Here is a 24,687-nt window from a genome sequence, read left to right as displayed (position 1 = left end):
ACAGTTTTCTTGAAGCACGAAAAAGCTTTTACACAAACGAGTTTATTGATTGTGTCTCTCTGTTTGTTTACATCTGATTTATCGGATACGTGTGATATAGTTCACCGCTAGAGAGCGATAGCAAGCTGTGAATGATAATAAGGCTTGCCTTTCCAGCTTCAAGCAATTCAGCAGGTGAAAGGCAAATTACTTTTGTTTTTAGTGTTTTGTATTTTGTTGTTTTAAAAACGTTTACATTTACATTTTACATACAAGTTTACATTCATTGTTTATAGCAAAGTGAAAGTATAACAAAACAAAGTGTCTTTTGGAAGTTGAATTTCATTGTTTAACACTTTCTTATAACCCAAGCTTGATAGATAAATGAATTCTGATTTATCTTGCTCTTTTTTCCTGACTTTATTGGCCAAGCATCTGATGAATATTAAAGATTGGAACGTAAAGATTTGTTGATGAATTTAATTTCTGCCACTGCATGCTGGTGATACGTGTTTTTGCTTTTGTAGCGCCCTAAGCACCAAAGCAATGCCACGGAAGGAAGAGTGCGCTTAGTGCAATGCATGTCGTGTCTTTTGTGTTAGTTAGCTGTAAGCTTGTAAATATGCCTGTTACTTCTTAGCTGTCTTGCATAGGTCGTAGCAGCATTCAAGATTATATGTTATAAATATAATTCCGTTCACACATTTGCTTAGACTTGAATAAAGCATTAATAAGCATTAATTGGAAGTCGCTCACACACATGAGGTTCTGTGGCAGGTAATTTTTGTCGTATTGTCTCAACTTTCTTTCAATAAGAGACTCGAAATGTGAGTGGTGTCTTACAGTCAGCATCCACTGATCAAGGCGAAGACTCATTGTTTTGCTAAATTTCAATGACAACAAAAAATATCACCATTTTTTGATTATACTTCCTTTATAAACTGTAGGAAGTATTTAAAATGCATTCAAAGTTTCATTAATTACTTCCTGTAGATGTAGTCACGGCGACTGGCCCTGGTTCTATTTATTACGCTTCAGATGTCTTGAAGGGAAAAGCCCCTTCGGACATTTAGAAAGTTGACAAGTTGCAACATCGCTTCTCTGTTCAATGGCGTCGTAAGCAAACTTTGCAATCACAATAATTTAGTTAAATAAAAGTAAACTTGATATCGACCAATTACTCGCTATGTTAAAATTTTAGGGGAAACCTTTTGCGATTAATTTCCTGCAAACAGTCACTGAAAAACAGAAAACATTATTATTTATGAAAGCGTTTTTAAAATTACGGACTTCCCGTGTCTTACATGCCAGTTGTTTCGAGTAGAACCGGTTCTCTGCGAGGGAACAAAAGGAAACCATTACAACGCTGCGTTTTTCGATTTCAGCTCTTCTGTTTTTGCTTTGCTATGATATCCTGTAGCTTCGGGAGCATTCCGACTTCGTTATAAATAAAAAAAATAGAAGCGGCGACGATAATTTTATCTCTTTTGCTTCTTTTTTCTGTTTAGTTTTTCTTGTTTTGAAACGAATAAATACGTTCGTAATATTTGGGGTAAATTCAAGTGTTTATTAAGTCAACCCAGCCTCAATAATATAATGAATCGTGATTTATGTTGCCATCATGTATCTTTAGCCTTTAAGCAGACATTTTAAGAAGATTGGAAAGGTTAACGTGAAAGCTTGCCTCTTTTGAGATGGAAGATACAACTGTTATTCCGAACATAAACCGAACCCTTTGTTATGAAATGGAGAAATCGACTCCTCAGTAAAACTCTTTTAGGAGAAAGGGTTAAAGAAAGTGAATTATACATTTATTCTATCGATCAACCGCAACGCTAGATGTCGTACATGATCTGTGTATAGTGCTGGTACTTCAGTTAATGGCTCGAGTGTCTACTTTGCGAAGTACATTTTCTACTGTTTCGATTATGAAACTATCCGCAGAACAGCAACGTGCTATTGCGAAATATGATTACTTAAACTGCAATCTTCTTCAGTCGTGTTCTGTGCTAGTTGTCATAATTAGCCTTTATTTCTACGGAATTCTTGTGCATATCTGATGATATTATAATGATATTAATGTTTCTATATTTCGTGTGCTTAACAACAAGCGCTGTGCTACATGTAGGTCGTGTTTAGTATCAACCATTCTTTATTACTTCCGAATTACGTCATTCGTTATCACAGCGCTCAACGCGCCATTGCTCAATAGTTCAGTTCCGATATTGGTCGATTACTGAGTGCTTCTCCATTCTGTGCTGTTAAGGCAAAAAGCATTTCTTTGTGAACCAATAATAATATAACGATATTCAAGAACATTGACAGTTTGGTTATTGTACTGTGATGCCCTACTATGGTCTATCAGTGTTTAACAAACGAATATCAACGGAGTCAGATTTACGAACAATCGATCAAACAACAATTAATAACAATCAATCAACCTAATAAGAACACTGCTTAGTTGGCGCAGTTTATAACACAATTTAACTCAAGTGCTGAGCAATCCATAATGAGGAACAGATACTGTAAATCTTAATCGATCAAAATGGAATATTTTTATAACAAGAAAAAGCTATTACAAAACCGAAAACATAAAAGCAATAGAGCTCGGATCCGCAAAACAACTTAGAGGCGAGGGGGGGGCCAAGGCATGTCAACATTTGTCACTCTCGTTGTTTTTAGCCGAAGTAGAGATGACATCTTTGTTAACAAAATGATTCTTTAGTATAACAGTAACAGCTACTGCCAGTGACTGTCCATCAGAAATGCAAAACTAAGCAGTTTAGATCAAAGAGAGAAATCCCCTAGGCCTAGACAAATTACTAAGGTGGTTCTATTTCGTTCATAGATTAATAAACTGTTGTCTGCTGGGGAAAACCCGTTATCGTTGAATCAGCAAAAAGCATACGCTGCAAAAGTTTTTACCTGTTTCAACAGTTTCTTAAATCAGTTTTAACAGCTTGTTTCAACAAAACAAATACCTCGTTTCTAAGTTATATCTTATACTAAAGTTCATTTGCCAATTACTACAGAAGCAGTTGACCTTGCAACGCCTGCAAATATACTCGGCTGTTGCTTACTCATTCAGGCTACAGGCAAGCTGTAAAAACAGCAAAAGCTCAAAAGATGAGGACGGCTTGGGTTTTACCAGTTTTTATCCTCATTCTTCTTGGTGGTGGAATAGATATTTGGTGAGCTTTACTTTAGATTCTTCAACTGCCCTTAAAATATTAACTTTTGTAACGATGATTTGCTGAAACTTAAAAGAAAATGAGCTATTAATCATAACTTAATTGTTTGACAGTTAAGACAGTTAATTCTAATAATCATAACTTCGCTTGTTTGACAGTTACGGAGTGGATGTGGAACTAAGTCATGTAAAAAGGCCTCGCTATTGGCCAACTATCAGTGAAACAGAGGTCAAACTGGGGTCAATACAATCGAACGGGGCTGGTTTACAATGTTTGTGATGTGGGGCTCGTTTGCAAGTCTTGCTTCGATTTTGTTATACTATGAGTAAGTGGCTTGATGATGAATCTAATTGTTGTGGCTTAAATCATGACCTCAAATCGATCTCATTTTTACCCCAAGAATAACTATAGTGGCCTTGTTTATATTAATGTATACGGCGGGTTGTTACATACTTTCTAAAACTGTCCTATCGTAAAGCTACTTGTTTGTAAGCCGCCCTTTACTAAACCACCCTTGATTGTATTAAGCTATAAGGTAATGATACACTAAGCGGCACTACAGTATAATATACGGTGCAATAATGTACTCTTTACGATAGCAGAAAGGTACAGAGAAGAAAAAAAAAGAAAAGAAAGATTCAAATATGGCCACTAAAAATAGAGCCGGATAAAATTTTGGTTTGGTAAAAAAATGTAAGCCGCTGTCAAATGTAAGCCAACAATAGCTGATCATGAAAAACATTATTAGCGGTGGATTATACAATCGGATAAATACGGTGTTAATAATGTGAGGTGTAGCTGTATAAAGCAGCAACATATACAACATATTGTAGCTTTCAAAGTTATCTATTTTCATGCAAAGCTAAAATTTTTTAATTAAAACAATATTGTTATTCTTTGCAGACTTGTGAAAAATTCGATAAAGCCAACAGACCAGAAGGAATTAAATCGTTGTAATATCGCCGCCTTGTTCTTCGGCATCATCGGATCTTTAGGAATTTCAATTCTTGGTGCTTTCCAGGTAAAGAATCACTTGGAATTTTACTAGATTGGAGTCTACCGCGTCTTTCTGTCAAAAATCTACCGCGGAAAACCAATACCACAATCTATGTCAACAGATTTTAGCGTGTATGTAAATTTTCGACCTACAGATTTATTGTCGTAGTTGGCGTATCTTAAAATAAACTATTTTGATGTAATATTGGCACCGGCGTAAATCTTCAAAGGAAGTTGGCCGAATCCACTATGGACCGTTTACAATTTGAAATGCGTTCTTTCTTTCTTTCCTAATCTATAGCTACAAAGCAGTTAGTGAAACGCTACACAACAACAAATTCATGTAATTTGCTGCTTATTTCAACAGACAGGTTCTCCAGGTATAACCAGAACAATGCACTACCTAGGAGGTTTCTTCGCTTATACATTCGTGTTAATTTATGCCTGGTTGATCGCTTATATTTCTCATGCCTTGAATAAGAATGGAAAAGTTAGGCTCTGGATATGGATAAGGCACACCCTAGCTACGTTGGGGTCAAGAACACTTGTAATTTGTATCCTTAAAAGTTTGAGTTTGTAACCAAACCATATTAACATTTTTAATTGATCCGATGTAACTAGATAGACTTGATCAATGTAATTGTAAGATTTTCCTCAGCTTCTTTCTACCAACGATGACTTCAAATAGTCTCGGTCGGGTTTGGACTGAGCAAGGTACAGACATTATATTTTATATGATGTCTATGCTGCTTAGCATTCTAATTTCATCAACTTTGTTCATAATTTGTCCCGCGCATCAAATGTCGATAAAAATGAAGCGAAAGTAAAATACAGCAGTTTTTTTGACTGCAGCTTAATTCAAATTCCAAGCACAGCGATCTCTTTGCCATAGCGGAGTGGTTTCAAATCTACTTCGCCATCTTGTTTCTAACAACCCTGATTGAAGATCTTAGACAGATTCACTTCGACGTCAAATTGAACGAACTTGAAGATGGAAATCATTTTAATCAGGATGACAATTACAGGACTTCAAGGCAGTAAACGACAGAAGTTAAATGATTTTGAATGTAGATCATGATTGTGAAAAGACGTCTGGCACAAGCAATGGTGCTGTTGATGTTATATACTATACTGCAGTATATATATCATATACTGAAGTTTGGCACTGCCTGTATTGCAATTTACTTTATGCTGTGTTTTCTAACTGTTTTTGAAAGCTATTTTTTTACTTTTAAAAACTTTTGCAAGACATTTGCAAGCACAGACACTACAGTTGAAGTTTTTAAAAAATTATGAAATTATTATTAAAAAATTATTAAAATATCTGCACTTTCATTTGTTTTTTTCCATCCGTGTTTTCTTTCTTTGGGATCTTGACTTTTTCTCTTATTTTTGTGTTTTGTTTGTCGTACACTGGTTTGTTTATGTAAGAAAGGCTGATTGTTATGTGGTTAATTTGTGCGTAATTTGCCGCTTTTCGCACGTTATTCCCAATTGCTGTAGAGGCCCGTAGGCATCGTTCTGGAATGGAATGTCTTTTTGTGCTGCGTCTGGACGGATCAGTTTTTCGTTTTATCTGTACCGGCCAAGAGTGGCTTCCAGTATGTGCTTTCAATCAAATAGTGTTTTAGGGATTACAAGCGAGCTGACTTTATCTAAAAACGTTTGATTGTTTGGAGTGGATTGCGAGAGAGACAGAAAGAGAACGATGAATAAGTGCCCTGCAGAAAAATTCTGTAACATCAGCTTTGAAACAGTTTAAAATCACTGTTTACTTAAAAACGAAAGTTTTCAGTCCCGCACTAAAATTTGTCACATGATGGAACCAGTGACGATATGTTACGTCACACTTATACCACAATACTTTAAAGCGTTCAGTAAGAAATACTTTTCATCAGATCTTAGCAATGAAATAGCTAAGTCTTAAGTAGAGGCGATGTATCAGACTAAAACTAATGAAATAACTCTGGTTATTCTTCAACGTTCAAACGTTTTATTTCAAGTTGCTTTTGGCAACTGTTGGGTCTGGTTTACGACGAGTCACAAAAAATATCTTTAAAGGTACAGTTTTGCCGGTGAAATAGTGACATTCAGCTTGCCTTAGGCTACGCTGCAGTCAGTTGCTACGTGATCCAAGAATAGGTGACCTTTATACGATGACGTAACGATTAAATGTGCGCGTGACTTCGACGAAGAATCGAAACCACTTAAAAAGGGAAGTCCCCTCCACAACTTTCCGAAATTTATTTTTCTTCTTTACCACGCTGGAATGGAAGGCTAACGCTCTATGACAAATACTTCCTTATTGCTGAGTAGTGGTAATATATACCTGATGAAGTAGCCACGTGATTCTTGCGCTTGTTACTACCCGTTTCGTCAGTATATAAATACGGTTTTTAAAGTTAATTTTTAATAAAGTTTCATTGCCTTCTAGTACCAGAAACACTTCACGTAGCACAACCTGCAATTACTGGGCAGTAGTTTAGGCAAGTTAAGCTTGAAAGAATGAAGAAGGTTTGGGTGTTACCTCTTTTTATTTTCTTTCTCCTGGGAGGTGGAATAATTATTTGGTAAGCTACAGTACTTCTGCTTAAAGTTTATTCAGAAACCTAAAATCATCGTAAAATGGTTGACTCTTAGCGTCGGTAAATTTACAGCAACCAAGAACCAGATGTAAAACGTGGTTTGCTTTGTTTGACAGTTACGTTCTTGCCGTAGAACTGGGCCATGTACAAAAACCTCCCTATTGGCCCACCGTCAGCCAAACTGGGATCAACACCCCCGAGCGGGGCTGGTTCACAATGTTTTTGATGTGGGGCTCGTTTTTAAGCCTTGCTTCAATTTACTTTTACCACAAGTAAGTAGCAGAGTGAACTAAACCACAGTAGGCCTATTTACTACAAAGGTGCTATATATGATACTACTACTAATATTAGAGTTAAGCCTTACAGTATGTGATGTCCAATACTACTGTACTCTACTAAAGTAACATTATTTACTGTTGATATCAAACAGTACAGCAATGTATGGTGTACCGACACTTAATCACGCGACGCTTAATCACCGACACATAATCACTAGGACACTTAATCACGCGACACATAATCACTAGGACATTTAATCACGCGACTTGGATACTTAATCACGCGACATTTAATCACGCGACACATAATCACTTGGATGTCGGAAAAGCGTGAGGAAAATTCAGTAATTCAAGCTCGTGTGCATCTCTCTGTGGGAATGGCGATGTGGATTGCTTTTAAGATTGGCCTAAAGCCAAAGGCTATTAGTCTTTCTTTTAGAACTCCCCGACAATTGTCTTTGACTCCGCTGCACCGGCTTTCTCTATAATGTTTCTTTAAATCAACACCAGCTTCATAAAGTCTAATTGTTATATTGTCCGAAATAAGTTGTATCACAATAGAAACATTTTCATCATCTTTTCACATTTAAACAAAACTATAACTCCAATTCAGTAATGAACAGTCCAGAAGGTAAAACTGATATTATGTCTAGAGACAAGAAGGGGAGATTTTAATCAAACCTTAGTTTTTATACAAACACATTAGCCAATCAGGAAATAACATGTCATTTTGCATTGCTACGTATAACCTATGTAATATCTAACATTATTCTATTGTCACCGAAGCTCTTGACCAAAGTACCATCAAAATGTTACACCGTAAAATACAATGCTACTTGAAACTTGAAATTGTAAATGTGTGATTAAATGTCGCGTGATTAAATGTCCTAGTGATTACGTGTCGCGTGATTAAATGTCCTAGTGATTATGTGTCGCGTGATTAAATGTCCTAGTGCTTATGTGTCGGTGATTAAGCGTCGCGTGATTAAGTGTCGCGTGATTAAGTGTCACCAAACCCAATGTATATTCAACTGGTAAAACAGCAGAATTCGTACCTTTTACTTCCTTCATCTACAGGTTGTATATACAGGCTGGTTTTATTACGATGATGCGAGCTATTAGACAGCAACAGAACTCGCGTCAACCTACTTGGACCTGATTTAGCCCTGACTTTCCTTACAGACACGCAGAAGAGGTGATAGAACAGACAAGAGATGAAGACACAGACACACAATGCACCAAACTGAAAAGATGCAACATTGCTGCTTTGGTGGTTGGCAGCATCGGGTGCTTCGGCATTTCAATGGTCGGTGCGTTCCAGGTAGAGACGTTGTTGGCTGCTTTCTTTTTTTGTTTTCCTTAACTGTTAAGCTGACTACCAACAAAGTAACCAAAGTAATCTACTAGCTATTTGCAACTTGTTCCAACAGACGGGAACTCCCAATGCGACGAAGGACACTCATTATGCTGGAGCGTTCATTGCTTTCATCTCTCTCCTCACTTATTCCTGGTTGATTGCTTATATTTCTTATCACTCACAGCGAGATAGAGGAGATAGGTTCTGGATATGTGTCAGGCTTGCACTCGCCATTTTGGGGGCTATTACATTCATAATCTGTATCCTTCACGAATCTTACTTTATATGTATATGATCGCTACGCTTTTAATATGTCTATTGTGTAAGCTCTGGGTATTTGATCATTGTAATTACAGGTTTTTCTTTAACTAGTTCTTGTTGCCACTGGCATGAAACAGTCTCGGTTGGTTATGGGCTAACTAAGGTTCGTATGAATGCAGCTTATTTTCTCTTTTTTGTTTACTACGGTGTGAATTTTGAATCATTTTATGGCGAAATTTAAACAGACGTGTCGCTTATTTTACTTTGCAAATATTTGTAGTAAGTATTCGCATTAATTATATCAATTCGACATTTCTCTACATGAGTGAGACACGGTAACGGTCATTTCGCTCACGTAATGATGACTAATGGCATATTTAAACGATGCTGTAACTTTACAAAACAAGTTAAACTATACAGACTCCATACTACAGAGTGTATTCACAACCACAATAACAAAGTGGTATTTTCTTTATTGCAGCTCCAGACAGGTTCAAAGTACAACAATCTCGCTTCCATAGCAGAGTGGTGTCAGATTTACCTCGCCATCTTGTTTCTAACGACTCTGTTCGGGGACCTCAGAAAGATTCACAAAATTAACGTAAAAGTGAACATTAGGTGCGATGCCCAAAACCGCGGAGTGGAGAATCCATCGTATTCAGAAAACGCCAATGCGTCCAATTAAGAGAGTTCTTCTCTGGTTATATTCACTTCACGAGAAAACACCAACCGCGAAAGGCATCGATGGGTGATTACTGATTAGCATCTTGTGTGTGAGATGAATTGAAGATATTAGAAAGTTTGAAGGGATTTTCGTTAATTTTTCGTTCTTATAATTATATTTTTATACGTGTTATATAGTCAGTGTTACGAGATTTAGACAAAGTTTTTAAGCTCTTTCGCGAAATTTACTGCAATTTCTTATTTATCTGTAGAATAAGAGGGTTTCATGTTAGTGATTAACAGACCAAGTACGCTGTCTGATAAAACGAAACGGTTATTTCCCATAATGATTACAGTTACGTCATGTCGGTCGTTCGTCCTCTTCACATGCCTATTACTTCCGTTTTTTCTGTTCCGCAAAACAATGGATTCATATGACGTCAACCTTATTTATAATGACAAAAAATTGCAACTATGTTGCTTCAAGGGGCATTGTGCATGACTTGAGGTTAATTTTGGTCTTAAATTTCCCCAGTGTTTTTTAAATATGCAACTTTTGCAAAGCACCGTACTTTACCGTGTTTTATTTGTTGTTTCTCGTCTAAAGTCGTAATAACCGTTTAAAATAATTTGTAATTATTTCTAAACATTTGTGTTTTATTGCAATTGCCGTTGTTTTAATCATATTTCATATTGACTGTCTAGTTGATATGTTACATTGTTTTTAAAGGTGTTACAATAATGATTTGGGTGATTTGTAAATCCTTCAACACCTCAATCAAACTAAATCGACAGGCAAGGAGAAAATTGTTGTAGATTTACTACCGTCATCTTCATGTTAATAAAAAACTTTTACTTCTTTAAACCAATGTACGTGTATCTTTATATGCTTATAAGTGAAAAGCAGCATGTTGAATATTTCTTGACAAGACAACCAACATAGACCATGATAAGAGCATGTTTAAAGCGTGCGCATGTAGCAAGCATTCGGCTGCACACAACAACTTTGTATCTCGCACAATTGGTAATTGGAGCGTGCGCAAAGTACTGTAAGTTAAGCAAACATTTGTTGCGTCATAAATAAATATAGATGTCATTCCTGTGGATGATGAACCAGAGTCAGTTTTCCATTTTTCTATGTTAGTTCAGTAAGTTTAACCAGTGGTACTTGGTCACCAATAAGTATTTTACGAGCCATTGTCGGCTATTGATTTCTGTTTCCTAAAGTTATTTGTCTATTGTTACTCGTATGCGGACGAGGTACTTTCGCACAGCACCTAGAGAAAGAACAGTATAGAACTGTAGAGGTATAAAGCAGTAACATTTTTGTTTTGTTCAACAGTCAAACCCATTAGTGCTAAAGTTGTTGGAAACAAACATTAACTTTTTTATATCAGCATGTACGAATTATTAACTTAACTTTATTCATTACACTTTTATCTTTTAGTTTTTGTTTCTTTGGTATTGATCATATGATCAGACTGTTAACTAACAGTGTTAACAACGTCACATACTAATTTGCAGCCATTTCGATTAGTCTTACTCACAAGTGACACCTAGCGTTAACACAATATTCATAAAAGCTCCACTCAACTTGACGGCTCCGTTGCTGTATCATGCGAGCAATGTTTAATCTGGATATTTTACTTATATATACAGGTCTATTTGTAATTTATTTTTTGTTTTGTTTTTTCCTGAATACTTGCAATGAAGTTGGAGGCTTTTGAGCGCGCTTAAATGATATTTGAACAAAGCATACATCAGACTAACAGGCAATAACCCAGTTGTTACAAATGCACGTGCGTGGTGCTCACTTCAAACAACTTAGTATAATCACTTATGCAGTTTACGTAATATAATCTATTTCTAAGAACCTTTGATTCATGAGTCAGGCTGTAGCAATACCGTTAGTAAGCCGGGCTCGATTTATCAAAACAAAAGCTGATAGTTAAAAAATTAATATTTACAAACTAACAAATTTTTACTCTGTTTTTTTGGTCCAAGATTCATAATTTAGACTATATGTTTACACTTCTGGTTTCTTTAAAATTCCGGTCATATTTTGGCATCTTCTTTGCGTCCGTTTATTACCCTTTTGCCAAACAAAAAAATTGTCTGCGATCGAAGTGAGTTCATTAAGTAAATTCTTCAACAAATAACGAGCAATAAACTATGTTTTGATGTTGGCCTTTTTCTAATGTGTCTATGGACAGAAGACGACGCTACTGTGCATCAAATACTTGTTTGCTGAATGTGTTTTCAGACGCTATTAATTCTCTGCAGGTGGCAATTTTTTCAGCACCGGGTTTTAAATTATAACTTGCCACTGAGACACCCTTTGGTTTAAAAATTGTTTTCTTAAAAGTAGAGTCGTTTATTTTCGCTGAATCTACCGCCGTTCCCCCATCTATGCATATTTCTGCCAGATTACTTCGGATTTGAGTCAATTTTCTTACAGATGCCGCCATTTTGTTCATCCCAAACTCTTCCACCTTTCGCCACAAGGTTTCGTTGAAATGATCAAATAACAAAGCATCGGCCTTGTTCCATCTACGCGCCTTCTCTCGAATTCTAGCCTTTCTCGTTACATCATCACCCTCGTTGTCATGACTCCGGGCGTTCAAACTCAAGCAAGCAACATGTTCTAAGTCCCAACACAACAAGTCGGCAAACAAGACCATCGATTCGTCGAGGTAATCTGACACCATAACCAAATCGAATATTTTTGATAATACATCGATGGTTTTCTCGATATATTGGTCATCATCTATCAAGTTGTTGTATCCTAAATCAAAAAACGTCGGGTTTTTGGCGAAATGCGCGTATACTGAATGGCCAGCAGCACGTATGTGCTCGCCTGCCTTATCAAGCCAGTCTTCCATCGAAGTATTGCCGTGATGAGGAACCCGTTGAAAAGATGGAACGATTGGCCAGAAGTAGTCAAATGTAGATTCAAATAGCTCTCCAGGTTCACGTACAATCGTCACAAACGGCGTATCTTTCGGCATGAGATTTTTCACAGCATCGTACCGCATCCTCATATGATGGCAGACAATGTTATACGGACCGGACCCTAAGTGTAAATTCACATCATGTGATAGATTCATATCATCATTTTAAACGGCTTGCCTTTTTGTACAGGATAGCATACGCCAGTGACAGTGCGTCAGTAAAGTCTAAACTTTTTATAAACTTAACATACAAGAGTTATAGGCTCCTATGTTAAAATGAGTGAGATTAGGCCGGTGAGATTAGATTACATCAGCTTAGATTGTGAGTCACCGACTCTTTAAAGCGACAATATACAAGTGAGTGTCAGACTTACCCAGTTTAGCTACAGATGAGGTTGAAAAGAAACTAGGGTAGTTGAAGTCGTGGATATTCCTTGGAAATGCAATTTTCAAGTTATTATGAAGTCCATACCTCAACAAAACGTTCTACAAAAATAACAATTACCTTTTTGAATAAACCTCTTTGAGCAATTTGAAACAGCTAATTGAAAATATGACCAACCTGAATGGCAGTGCTGGCAGTTTTATGAGTTTTAATGAAAACAATGTTCGTTTTGCTTTTGCAGGTCTCGTTGCTGGTCGTTGTAAGTTTGAGTTTTTTCTTTACAGTGGTGACGCTGCAAGAAGCAATTTTCAGATTTTACTTATAATAATGTTACATAATTTTATTAGCAGCAAGGCATAAAACCTTCCAAGGCTGGTTTACTAAAATACGGTCGCTATATGTAAAAGCAGTAATCTCAAATTATACCTTTGATAATTTTAACTTTAGAAAATAGCAAAACAAGTCAAAATTTAGTGAAAATTTATTACGAATCAAGAGTAGTTCATTGCAGTTGCCCAAGGAGCATTGGGTAACTTGGGTAACTTGGGTAACTTGGGTAACTTGGGTAACTTGGGTAACTTGGGTACCTGTTATCCTTGTCGCCTGATTCATTTGTAGAAATACTTGGAGCTTGGTGCATCATGAACCGCAAAGTTTGGCTTGGCGATTCCATCTGCCCAAAACTTGGTCTAACAGGAAAGTCAGAGTTTATTACAATGATAAATTTTTACGAATTTGCAACAAAACTTGTTTGTGATCGGTTGTCATAACACTTTTCACTTTGTGAATTATACATGCAATGATTTTCAACTGTTTTTCAATGTTTTCTCTTGAACGATTGTGCTAACTTAAAACTTGTTATCGTTACTTGTTATAATTACGGTAACCTTATTAGTTAAAAACAACATCCTACATGTTTTCCAGGTAAGTGTTCAGAGAGATTATGGTGTTTGAAAAGATGTATGATTAGTTGCATTGTTTAGTATAATTCAGTAGTTTAATATAACTTGGTATAACTCGTGACTCTGCTAAAGCCTGCGAGTTTGTAGTAATACTGAAACAATCACCCGATAATTAACTCAGGGATATGATGAGAAGTTGGTATTTTTATGAAACGTCAACCAAGTTTAAGCGTTTTTGGAAAACCTGAGGAGAGTTGTTTGGCGTTTTATTGGCTTTCATTTTTTGCAGCCGAGAAAATATTTTTTTCTCAAAATATTACAAGGAGCTTGAGATATCATTTTGCCAACGTTTCTCTATATTGGCTTTCTTAGCAACCGACCAAGGAATAAAGAAGAAAAAAACTCATGCCCGTACATAAATTTCTTCGATTTCCAAAAGGTTATGATGAGCAGAACACAGCAACACATGCTAAATATGCCAAAGAGGTTTTTTCTGGTGACTGTCATAGTTTTTGAAAAGCTCCACTAGTATTTGTAAGTAGCTTGTAGCTTATATAGCATCATCCAAAGTCCCAACATAAAAACCACGATGAAAGAAATTCTTTGCTATCACTGTGAGAAGAAACAATTTGAATGAACGTCAAATATCGGACTTTGCATGAAAACTAATACAAGTTTCGTTCATAAAACACATGAACGAATGACTACATCATGCAAAATAAACAGGAATGAAAATCAAAGCCCGAATAAATAAATTTGCAAAGTAAAAAACGAACCGGGAAACACTCGGATACAATATAAAGTTTTGCTTTTTTTATATAAATTTTTGCTTGAGTGATTTTGAACATATAGGCCGGGAAGTTTGGCGGAGCCTTTTTTCGACAATTTGGAAGAAAAATTTCCCTCTCGTATACTGAATGGTGAGTAAAAGACTTTATCGAATTAAATGCGAAAACTTAGCAATCAGTTACGGAATAACTATCTTGGCCAAAACCACATAGTTTAAACAACTTTTTTATTAAATTTAATTAAGACTAATATGTTAATTATATTGGCCATAAGCCAAAATGAAGTTACCAAAAATCGAACACCAATGTTAACTGTCGATAGCTGACTGAATTGATGATGAATTTTAAGTGACAACCCTGTAATTTGTTGTTTCAAGAGGCGCAACTTCCCAGTTCCTTATGCGACTGAAACTTACTGGCTGATGTGTAGGTTACTTAATGACACTCCATATTATGCAAATCATACACTGTAGATATAGGATTAATTTTTGAGCTCGTAAAACTATTACACAAATAGATAAGTGTATAAAACCATTCTGGCGTTACTTTTACTTGGTAGTGCTGTAAAACGGATAACTGTGTTAGCTCTGTAACTTAGATGATTTCGAAAACACTCACTTTTGTTTACAAGATTATAAGAACAGCGTTTACACCTCACCCTGCCACAGAACACTCGAAAACCTGACTTGTTATTTCTCAATTATCATCAAACGCTAAGTGTTCATTGACTGTCACTACAGCACATCACGTTGCGTATAGTTTGTAAAACCGCACTAAGGACGTTACTTCTTGGATTAATATTTAACTACGTATTTGCGCAAAGACATAATACGGTAACTGAACTAGACAAACAGCACATATTTACAATTTCAAACAACCCACAGTATTGTTCAAACAAACTGGGAAACCATCAAAAAGTACGTCGCTTTTTCATCGACCACTGATTCAGCGTAGGTCATTCTACTGCACCAAAATGTAACCAACATAACTATGGGGTACCATATTTTTATCACTCAAAAGGAAGGACACGTCAAGTCGCCAAACGCTTATATAGTGGTCAGTGGCGTACATTTAGAATAGCGTTGAGTAGAGGATACAAACCTTTTTAAGCACAAGATCTAAAATTCCCGTATTATTCATCCCGCGCAATAGGCTCTTAAATGGACATGGATAATGGACTGCAAGTAGTTTTACGCCTCAAAATTTTCTTTAAAAAGCTTCGAATCGAATTTTTTTTCTCATATGTATACATACAACAGCAACAGTTTATGGTGTACAATTTTGAAACGCCGTATTCAACGTGCAACGATTGTGCAGCTACATGGTAATTAGTTAATTACTAATTGACCTTAACAACTTAGCAAGAGTAACAAAAATAACACAGTTAACTGATTAACGTATGAAAGAATATGCTGGGTGTAACAGTAAATGCAGTGATTGTACTTGATTTAAATACTGAAAACTTTTTACTGGTTGTTGCGAGATTAGCCCGAAAGGCGAAACCACATTTCTCCAGACGTCACTCACGTAATTAAGCAGACACACGCCCTAGATGAGACAAAGGAGTTAAAAGTTGTCATTATCTAACGATGAAAAACATCGTTTAATTGAAACTTCCTTCTTGTTTTTTTTTTGTGTAAACCAAAACTTATTAGCGTGCCTAAACCTTATAACATATGACAAATATTATATTCTCTAGGTGTTACGAATATTATAAAAAAACAAAACCTTAATCTATTTTACTTAAATCTTCTTTCTGATTTAATGAAGTCTAATTAGATTTGAACCCTATAACCAGGGTTGCCATCAGTCTCAACTCAAAAATAAGGACGACTAGAAAATGAACGAGGAATACCACCTTAAACAGTGTACAACAAGAGAAAGCAACCAATGTTCCTAAAAAAAAAAACAAGACACTATCTGCATGTTCATAATTTTGGTATCTCTTTGGTACAAAATGGTATCGTAAGGTGACAAAATGCCCAAAATAAGAACAAAAGTGCCCACTTCCGCCCTAAAAATAAGGACGAAAGTGAAAATAAGGACATTTCTTAGAAAAAAGGACAAACATATTTTCTAAGACAAGAACCTTTAAAATAAGGACAAATCTTAGAAATAAGGACGGTATGGCAACCCTGCCTATAACCCTTAAACCTTAAACTAAGTGAGTACTTCACACTACCACAGACTTGGGACAGAATAGCATTTGATAAACACAGCGAGCAAAACAAATTGACAACACTATGTAAAAGGCCATAAATATTTCTCAGAAAGCAAACATGTCCAACAAGAGTGTAGCCCGAAGTCTTCACAAAATAAATATTTATTCCGTCCAGTTTTTGTCGGGTCCAATTTTAACCAAGCAACGAAACGACAAACAAACGTTGACTGTTTGAAATCTTTCAAAGATTTTTAACATTTATAACTTCGCTTCAACTTTTAAGTTTTCCTCAAGACCACGGTCGCTCTATAAAACTGGAAAGGATTTTCGTTACTGAAAGAAAAGTCCTACAAAAAAGTGCATGACAGCTTCTGTCATTATAAGGTGTATATAGCTTATAACCAGGGTTGCCATACCGTCCTTATTTCTAAGATTTGTCCTTATTTTAAAGGTCCGTGTCTTAGAAAATATGTTTGTCCTTTTTTTTTATAAGAAATGTCTTTATTTTCACTTGCGTCCTTATTTTTAGGGCAGAGGTTCGTTTTTTTGGGTATTTGACACCTTTAGTATACCATTTTTTACCAAAGAAATACCAAAATTAAGAACATGCAGATAGTGTCATGTTTTTTTTTAGGAACATTGGTTGCTTTCTCCTGTTGTGCACTGTTTAAGTGCATGGTATTCGATGGCAACCCTGCTTATAATTATAGGTGAGCAGTACTATTTAATTTCCGATACCTGTACTGTCGATAATTTTGAAAAGAAGATCTCTGTAACTTTCAGCACCGAATTACTTTTATTAAGAAAATTCAGTCGGTCCTGGTACTTTTCAGGTGATAATTTCAAAATTTTAACAAGTATGTTTTCAAAAATACTTGTTAATTAACTCTTAATACTAATTGTAGCATCTGTTGATCTTTTTTAATCTAGAGATGTCAAGTAAAATTGCAAACGATTAACGTCACATATGTTTTAACCGGAGGCATAATAGCGGCAAACATTGCATTTGCAGCAGCATCTTTTAAACAAAAAGTACCGGTACCGAGAAAGTGCCGAACTATTTATTAAAAAAAGTATCGAATACCGGAACCGTCGGTACATTATTTGCCAAGTACCGGTACCGTTACCGACGGTACTTTTAAAATACCGACTGCCCACTTCTGCTTATAACTACAACAACCCTGCCATTTAAAATTAACAAGTACATGCAATGAGTTGTCTATGTGGACTGAATGATCTTTCAGTCAACCGTAAGAATCCCGACCATAAATGAGCATTAAAACTCAGAAATCTACTTTCAAAGGCAAAAAACGGCAATAAAGTACAGAGGAATATTCCGTCGGGCTTGAATATTCTTGTTTTATTTGTGCTTTGACTCACAAGCAAGCAAAGTGGTCGAGGTCGAGTGCGCATGTTTTATGAAAGCAATAGATGGCGGCCGTTTAATTATTATACAGTTAAACTTTTTATCAAAGTTTTTTATGTGTTTTTATGGAAAAGTCGAATCTTTGGCATGATTGTTTTGCCTTTATAGACTAAAAAAACCAAAAACGATGTTTTTGGGGATCAAGACGGTTTTTTTAAATTTCTCTACCGGTCCCTCAAAATATTTACTTCTGAAACTACAGCAGAAAGTTAACAGTTAATTTTCAAAAGTGGCGATCTCGTAAAACTTGGGCAAACCTTAAAACGCTCTGGACATACTTAGCAAAAAGTAAATTTCTAATACTCCAAAGATTTAAATTAATTAATTGAATTTCACAAGCTTTGAAATATTCTATAAATTTCACCTTTTCTTTGCATAGTGGTGTCAAAAATAACATTGTTAAACATCCTGCTGTAGCAATGGGTTTTTCTTTACAATTCATTTCATCGCTTGGTTTCAAGTTTTTGGTTGATTTGTGTTTTTCTGCAGAATAACTTTCGAAGTATTTACTTCAATTTTCCAAAAATGAGGTCGTCCTTGGCAAGTTTTTGCGTTTGAATCGAAGAATTGAATCAAAGAATTAAATTTTCACTTATGACTTTTTCTTGTTTGTTGCAAGATAACTTTTAAAATATTTCAGCTCGCATTAAACGAAAAGTTTCCGAAAACACATAGACGGTGAATAACACAAGGGAACACAATTTTTGTTGACTTCGGTCTAACAATTGTTTTTGACTAACTTTTGGGCGCTGATTCCAAAAATGACATCAGTTTTTCTCTATCACGTCAAGTTTTTGAGCTAGCCACCCACCGCTTTGTCTCATAACCCACAAAAAAGTACAACATTTAAGACATTTGCGTTCATTGTATAAATAATTTTAAGAACTACAAGCAACTGAAAGTAACTCAATGGTTTTCAAATAAACATTTGCAAAGCTCTATTCTGTTCCTTAAAACGGATATTGCTTCTGCATGACAAATAAAGTACGAGTTTTAGGGCAAAAATTTACGCTTGTAGCTTTTCCTGGCATGTTCAAGCTGTGGGCATTCTCGCTTAAAACTCCAGCAATAGTCAGCCAGCATTTGCAAGTCCCATCTTCCCTGATATCTTTCCTCCATCACCTTCAGATCTTGGTGGAATCTTTCTCCTTGCTTATCGCTAACCGCAGCAAGGTTTTCCGGGGAATTAGCAAAATGGCTATGCAAAAACTGCATCTTGATGCTCATGTTGCAGCCGAGTTCTCTGTAGCTTTCCAATAGCTTCAGAACAATTTCGATATAATTCTCTGCCCGTGCATTCCCGAGAAATTCCTTGACAAGGTTTTTATATGATAACCACGCATTTTCTTCCAATTCTGACATTGAACCACTGAAACGTCCATCTTTGTTGAGTTGCCGAATTTGTGGACCATCAAATACACCAGCTTTAATTTTTTGTATTGACAGGCCAAGAAAAGCCCAAACGAGGTAATTAAAACAGTTGCTTTCAGTTGTCAATGCTTTAAAGAATTGCCTCATTAGGCCGAGCTTTATATGCAGATGTGGGAAAATAATTTTCTCTCTGTCAACAAGTGTTTCATGTAGAATATTGGGATCACCAGGTTTAAGGTCAGATCTCGGAGGCCAGTTCCTCTCCACCCAGTGCTGATCTCGAGCTCTGCTGTCCCACATACACAAATAGCAGGGGTACTTTCTTTGTGTATCCGTGTTGCTGACCAAGAAGAAAACATAACATTTTAAGGTCAACACATATGATCCAATTGTGCTTGTGATATTGCAACAATTCAATGACTCTTTTTATGTTTCCGTATTCTTCACGAAGACTAACTGAATGTGCAATTGGTACTGCACCGTATAAATTGCTATTATAGAGAAGGACGCACTTTAAGATCCTCTTTGAGCTGTCAATGAACATTCGCCATTCAATTGAGTTGTAGATCGGAATTCCCAACTCCTGTATATTATGGCAATACACAAAGCTACTGTCACTTCGAAAGTATGGTAAAAACGCACTTTCTCTCGAACGAAAGTACGATACCTTCGCTCCTTTTCCAAAAAACATTCCACACTTTTATGAAACTACAACTTCAAAGCGAGGCAACACGTGTTTTGAGCGCAGTTGACAAGCTTTTTAAACGTGTGGTGTAACCGAGTCGTCATTTTTTTAAAGGCATTTGACAGTTACTGATGCAAAATTGCACAATAGTGTGAAATGTTATGAACCTGGAACCACCAATCATCACTATGCAGGGATAGGAACAGATATTATTTTCTTGCTTGTCTGTTTTCCTGGAAAGTACGAGTACATACATGGTTGAAAGTGGAAAGCAACTAACTTCAATTTTACCATTCTTATCTAGTTTCGTTGGATGATTGCATCCTCCAACCAAAAATGGGGGAAAAGCATCGACCTAAATCGAGGCCTGTGCCTTTTTTGCTTAATAATTCAGTTGATTCTTCTTGTATATAACTTACAATATGATTAGCCTGTGCATTCCTATTACAAATGGAAAAACAATACAACTAAAGTCGTGAAAATTTGCATATTTTGGATGTATGCTGTAGAGCAAAAACTTGACGTGATAGAAGAAAACTGGCGGCATTTTTGAATTCAGCACACCGGAATTAGCCTAAATCAAGTGCAAAATCAAAGTCAACAAATTTTTTGTTCAAAATTGTTCCCCAGTATAATCATTGTGCAAATGTAAAATCTCTTGTAAAAGCCTGCAGAGGTTTTCCAAGTAAGCACGCGAGTGTTTATTATCTTCCACAAAGCTTCAGCATTGAGGTCAAAGGTTTGATGAATCAGAAGAAAAACAATTTAATTTAAAAGAAAAAAAACACATTTTTCCAGCAGAATAATTTTTCTAATATACAAACAAAACTCAGTCGCTTGACGCAATCAACGACGTCAAGCAACGTCATAATTGTTGTTGTTGTCAAAAACAAACAAAAAGACGACATGTATCGTTTAATGCAAACTCATTTGTTTTGAAGATCGACGAATATCGATGATAAAAAAGTAGCAGCTTTACACCACAATAACACATGTATCGTTGCAAATAGGTCAAATCAATGCATAGTTCAAATTATAAACTTGAAACAATAAAATGTAACAATAGTAAGGTAAAGTTTTTCGTTGTGGGCGTAGAGTGATTTCTGCGAGCGCTTAAATCAACGACTCCCACCGGTAAAACTGAACCAGCGCGAAATCAGCTTGCGATGGATCACTCTTCTGATCCAGTCCAGAAAACAAACTAAACCGCGCGTTCATGCGGTTTAGTATCATCTTAAGTGATTCTGCACTGTATGTGGTCCTTTATTGTCGGTTCAAACTCTTTCCAAACTTGCAAGATGCGTATCGGGACGTTCACTTTGATGCTGTTGATATTCCCCCAAAGGTGCTTCACCAGCAGTTCCCGGACGTCAGTATCCTGGAGAGCTTGATGGTCTGACATGATTGAGTGAGGGGCAGCCTGAAGCACAAAAGGAAATGGTTAAGCCTTGGTTGCCGCGCACATGTGACTGCATTTTTCTACTTGACGTATTGTTAGATTTTGTGTTTCGATTGCAAAAGCTCCATCTCCTGACGGATACGACCTAACCGTCACAATAAAATTGGTCAAATCAGAGTTCTGTTATATGCTTGTGTTTTAACTATGTTGCAGACTATAATCAACACGATTTCAAAAATACCGATTTCCTATATGTCATCACGTACTGGAGTATATTTTATAATACCAACAAAAATAACCGATAAAATTAAGATGTCAATCGTGCTTACCACAATGTTGTAATCCCCGCCACGCAATTTTCTCCTCATAAACCCGGTGATCCAGACGTCATCGAGATAAAGATGTGTTGTTCTTCTGGAAACCGCAAAAAGATCACGAACCATGGCGTGGCTTGTAGTATAGAGGCCGCCACGACAGTACACAGGCCAGACATCCCCAGGAAAGTTTTCTGGCGGCATGTACCACTTAGACGTTTTTTTGCGGGCCGGTGGGTCGGCGGACTGGTAGCTGTATACGCATACCAGAGGTAGGTCGTCGAAACATACTTTACCCAAGCTGTCCGAATGATTCGAAAGAAGTTGGTTGTAATAGTTGACCAGATTTTGCGGGTTCAGCACCATGTCGTCATCTATAGACGCGTACTGCCACCTAGCGGTGAGAGCTTCCGACGACCACTGCATTCCTGCGACAACTTTTTCCGGCACTGTTCTGAATAACAAATACAATTTTAGGAAAAAGCATATATTCTTGCGTAAAGTTAAACTTTTTTTTCAGGTTTACTGTAAACAAAAAATGGTGAAAAGTTTAAAGTAAAGCAATTTCGTGTCCCAGACGTTGCATTCGTAACGCTGTGCGGTTGACACGCGCTTTTCTAAACGTTCAAAACAACTCAAGTTCGGTTCACAGTGATCAGTGCTGTTAATAATTATCGTTCTACCAGAGCTTTTTTTAAAGAAGGCTGCTTGTAGCAAATAACAATCGCAATACATTAGCGATATTTGCTTTTGTTACTTGGCCCTGATACATAAAACTAGTTTGGTGAAAAAAAAACAAATATCCAATCATCAAAACCATCCGTTCATCACGAAAAAATGGCGGTGATATACTGGAGCTTCACGAACTCTTGTTTGAAATCCAACATCATTGAAAATATTTAAAACGCATCAGGAACAAGACGTGGCAAAAATACAAACAAATCTTCTTACTTTGCAGAGTCGTGTAGGTTATACTGCAGAATATCGCCGTGCAGGGAACTCTCAACTTCAATGTCGTCCAGATCCGACGTCTCGTTGCTGCTGCCGAGAATAAACACGGTTTCAAACATGACGTCATCGTAGATTTTCACGCTGCCCCACGTTGAGCGAATCGCGTCGCGTCTGTTGCGGTTTTTGATCGCAGACTTGACAAGAAACACCATATTCCATTTCGTGTGGTCTGTTCCAGGATAAAAAGTATTATGATGTTATTATGACTGCGGAGGTTACTGATTCAACCAAAGGAATATCAAGGTAGATTAAAAATGAAAAGACCGAAAGCGCTTTGAGTTAAAGAAGGGAAAAAAGCGTGTGAACAGCCCGATTACTAACTCTTATTCGTGTGACTACGAGCCGATTGCTGTGTTGATAATACTTTTTTATTTCTAGGTTTACAAATGTCTAGTGAGGCTATGCTGAAATATTTATACAAGAAATAACAGCATTCAATGAAGACAACATATTTGAAAATAATTGTGAAAAAACTTAACATTGCCCACGACTTTAAACACAACCAATATTTACTTAATTACCTGGCTCGTATCCGCATTCTCCGTTTTGAATTGCGCGTTCCACCTTCCAAGGACGCTTGAAAAATCTCGCTAGCGGGCGCTGTTGATTCGTTATTTCCATGTAAATTCCCCCTATTGAAGAAAGACGTTGGATGACGTCATTGTCATGTTTCTCCTTGGGGCATCCTACGTAAGCTTTCTTGGGGGACATTCTGTGGGTAACTTCCACTTGTCCGTAGTCCACATTTGTTTCCAACTGTCTTTCGAGATGCATCATAGACCTATGACGTCACAAAACGGGTCATATCTTGGGGAAAATATAAACGTGAATAAAATTTAAACTAATTTTTGAAGGCTTCATCTGAAATACTGCAAGTCTACATTACCGTAGAAAAGTGATTTTTACCATTGTATCTGCAGACCGAGTGCACTTATACAGAGCAGGGAAACGATGACTGCGAGTCCGAATTTGAGGGAGAAACGCTGCAGAAATCGAAGTAGCGACATGAAGGTTACAGTGAAACCGTGCAAAAATAATGTCACGTATCACAAAACCGGACACCTTATGCCTAGCAAAGTAATTAAGTTAGATTATTACTAACTGCACGGCTTTACCGCTAGAAAGGGTACATATCTGCCATCTTTCAATAATCTACATTTCACAGTATATGTCGAAATAAAGCTGCGTTGTACATCTATGCACGTGCTACCAAGCTTATATAGGTTTAAAATAATTTCTCCTTGTAGATTTAAACATGAGCTACTGCAATCCATTTGATTTGAACTTCTAATTAAACGTTTACTTAGTATACTCAGGAAATGTCAAAACTTTCCTTCTTTCAACAGCCTTGCAACAGACTGACGTTTGAAAAACAGCCTTCTACCAAGTAGATGATTCACCACTATGTTATCATTACAACGTATATGTATACAACGTACTGTATCAATGTATGTCTTGTTTTCGTATGTTGGCATAGTTACGTTTTTGCCTATATCTACGGCTCATAGCGATTACTGGTAAACTAACGTTTTTGCGATTTCAGTATGAGCTGAATACCCAGCAGAACAAACGTCTTCATTAAGCACAAAAACTTTGGTTCTCAACCAACAATAGGCAATACCGCACGGAAGGATCAGTTGACACGTTTCTAAAGTTATTTCACTTTTTATCTCATTGTTTACTTCACAAGGAAAGTGTAAGTATCTTAACTGTCGTGTCGATATCTTAACTTTGTTTTATATTATAGACTTAGAGCGTAAATGATCAATTGTAATCAATGATGACGTAATTAAACAAATAAGGAAAAACGCTACTAACTGGAATTCGAAGCTTGTAAAACTGAATAACGTGGTTTGTAGTAATAAAAAGTTTAACCAGTGTTCTTCGAGAAGCATTCCCCTGATTTATTCGTAATTTTCGTGACTTTTAGATGCAAACAATGAACGAAAACCACTTAAACTTAACGAAAAAAAAACACATGTTG

At 36.6% G+C, this 24,687-nt stretch overlaps 4 protein-coding genes across 7 annotated transcripts; 2 read left to right on the top strand and 2 right to left on the bottom strand.

Moving 5' to 3' along the window:
- Positions 1-2,612: 2,612 nt before the first annotated feature.
- LOC143460222 (uncharacterized) lies at positions 2,613-6,106 on the top strand. 3 transcript variants are annotated; one of them, XM_076957652.1, is made up of 6 exons: positions 2,613-3,170; positions 3,329-3,450; positions 4,074-4,191; positions 4,534-4,720; positions 4,855-4,880; positions 5,019-6,106. In XM_076957652.1, the coding sequence occupies exons 2-6, from the start codon at positions 3,440-3,442 to the stop codon at positions 5,205-5,207; spliced, it is 531 nt and encodes a 176-aa protein (XP_076813767.1). In that variant the 5' UTR covers positions 2,613-3,170; positions 3,329-3,439; the 3' UTR covers positions 5,208-6,106. The 3 variants fall into 3 exon arrangements, 2 of the variants coding, with proteins under 2 accessions (XP_076813767.1, XP_076813766.1); XM_076957651.1 differs by having other exon boundaries at positions 3,329-3,495; XR_013117838.1 differs by having other exon boundaries at positions 3,329-3,495; positions 4,074-4,298; positions 4,855-6,106.
- Positions 6,107-6,489: 383 nt separating this feature from the next.
- On the top strand, positions 6,490-10,179 carry LOC143460221 (DNA damage-regulated autophagy modulator protein 1-like). The gene is made up of 6 exons (XM_076957650.1): positions 6,490-6,736; positions 6,868-7,023; positions 8,212-8,350; positions 8,460-8,646; positions 8,785-8,810; positions 9,129-10,179. Exons 1-6 carry the CDS (start codon positions 6,672-6,674, stop codon positions 9,330-9,332), a joined length of 777 nt encoding a protein of 258 aa, XP_076813765.1. The 5' UTR covers positions 6,490-6,671; the 3' UTR covers positions 9,333-10,179.
- A 1,034-nt stretch (positions 10,180-11,213) lies between these two features.
- LOC143461172 (galactosylceramide sulfotransferase-like) lies at positions 11,214-15,060 on the bottom strand. Of its 2 annotated transcripts, none has more exons than XM_076958989.1 (5): positions 13,427-13,956; positions 13,234-13,335; positions 12,824-12,938; positions 12,636-12,747; positions 11,214-12,383 (listed from the first exon to the last, which is right to left on the bottom strand). In XM_076958989.1, the coding sequence occupies exons 2-5, from the start codon at positions 13,317-13,319 to the stop codon at positions 11,533-11,535; spliced, it is 1,164 nt and encodes a 387-aa protein (XP_076815104.1). In that variant the 5' UTR covers positions 13,320-13,335; positions 13,427-13,956; the 3' UTR covers positions 11,214-11,532. The 2 variants fall into 2 exon arrangements, with proteins under 2 accessions (XP_076815104.1, XP_076815103.1); XM_076958988.1 differs by lacking the exon at positions 13,427-13,956 and adding an exon at positions 13,964-15,060 and having other exon boundaries at positions 11,217-12,383.
- A 5,602-nt stretch (positions 15,061-20,662) lies between these two features.
- Positions 20,663-24,056, bottom strand: LOC143459184 (beta-1,3-galactosyltransferase 5-like). The gene is made up of 5 exons (XM_076956208.1): positions 23,610-24,056; positions 23,225-23,484; positions 22,644-22,872; positions 21,708-22,146; positions 20,663-21,399 (listed from the first exon to the last, which is right to left on the bottom strand). The coding sequence occupies exons 1-5, from the start codon at positions 23,708-23,710 to the stop codon at positions 21,214-21,216; spliced, it is 1,215 nt and encodes a 404-aa protein (XP_076812323.1). The 5' UTR covers positions 23,711-24,056; the 3' UTR covers positions 20,663-21,213.
- Positions 24,057-24,687: the final 631 nt, after the last annotated feature.

The sequence above is a fragment of the Clavelina lepadiformis genome, chromosome 5 (assembly GCF_947623445.1).
Source record: "Clavelina lepadiformis chromosome 5, kaClaLepa1.1, whole genome shotgun sequence".
In the NCBI taxonomy this organism is placed as follows: domain Eukaryota; kingdom Metazoa; phylum Chordata; class Ascidiacea; order Aplousobranchia; family Clavelinidae; genus Clavelina; species Clavelina lepadiformis.
This window is presented reverse-complemented; position numbering and strand designations above follow the sequence as displayed.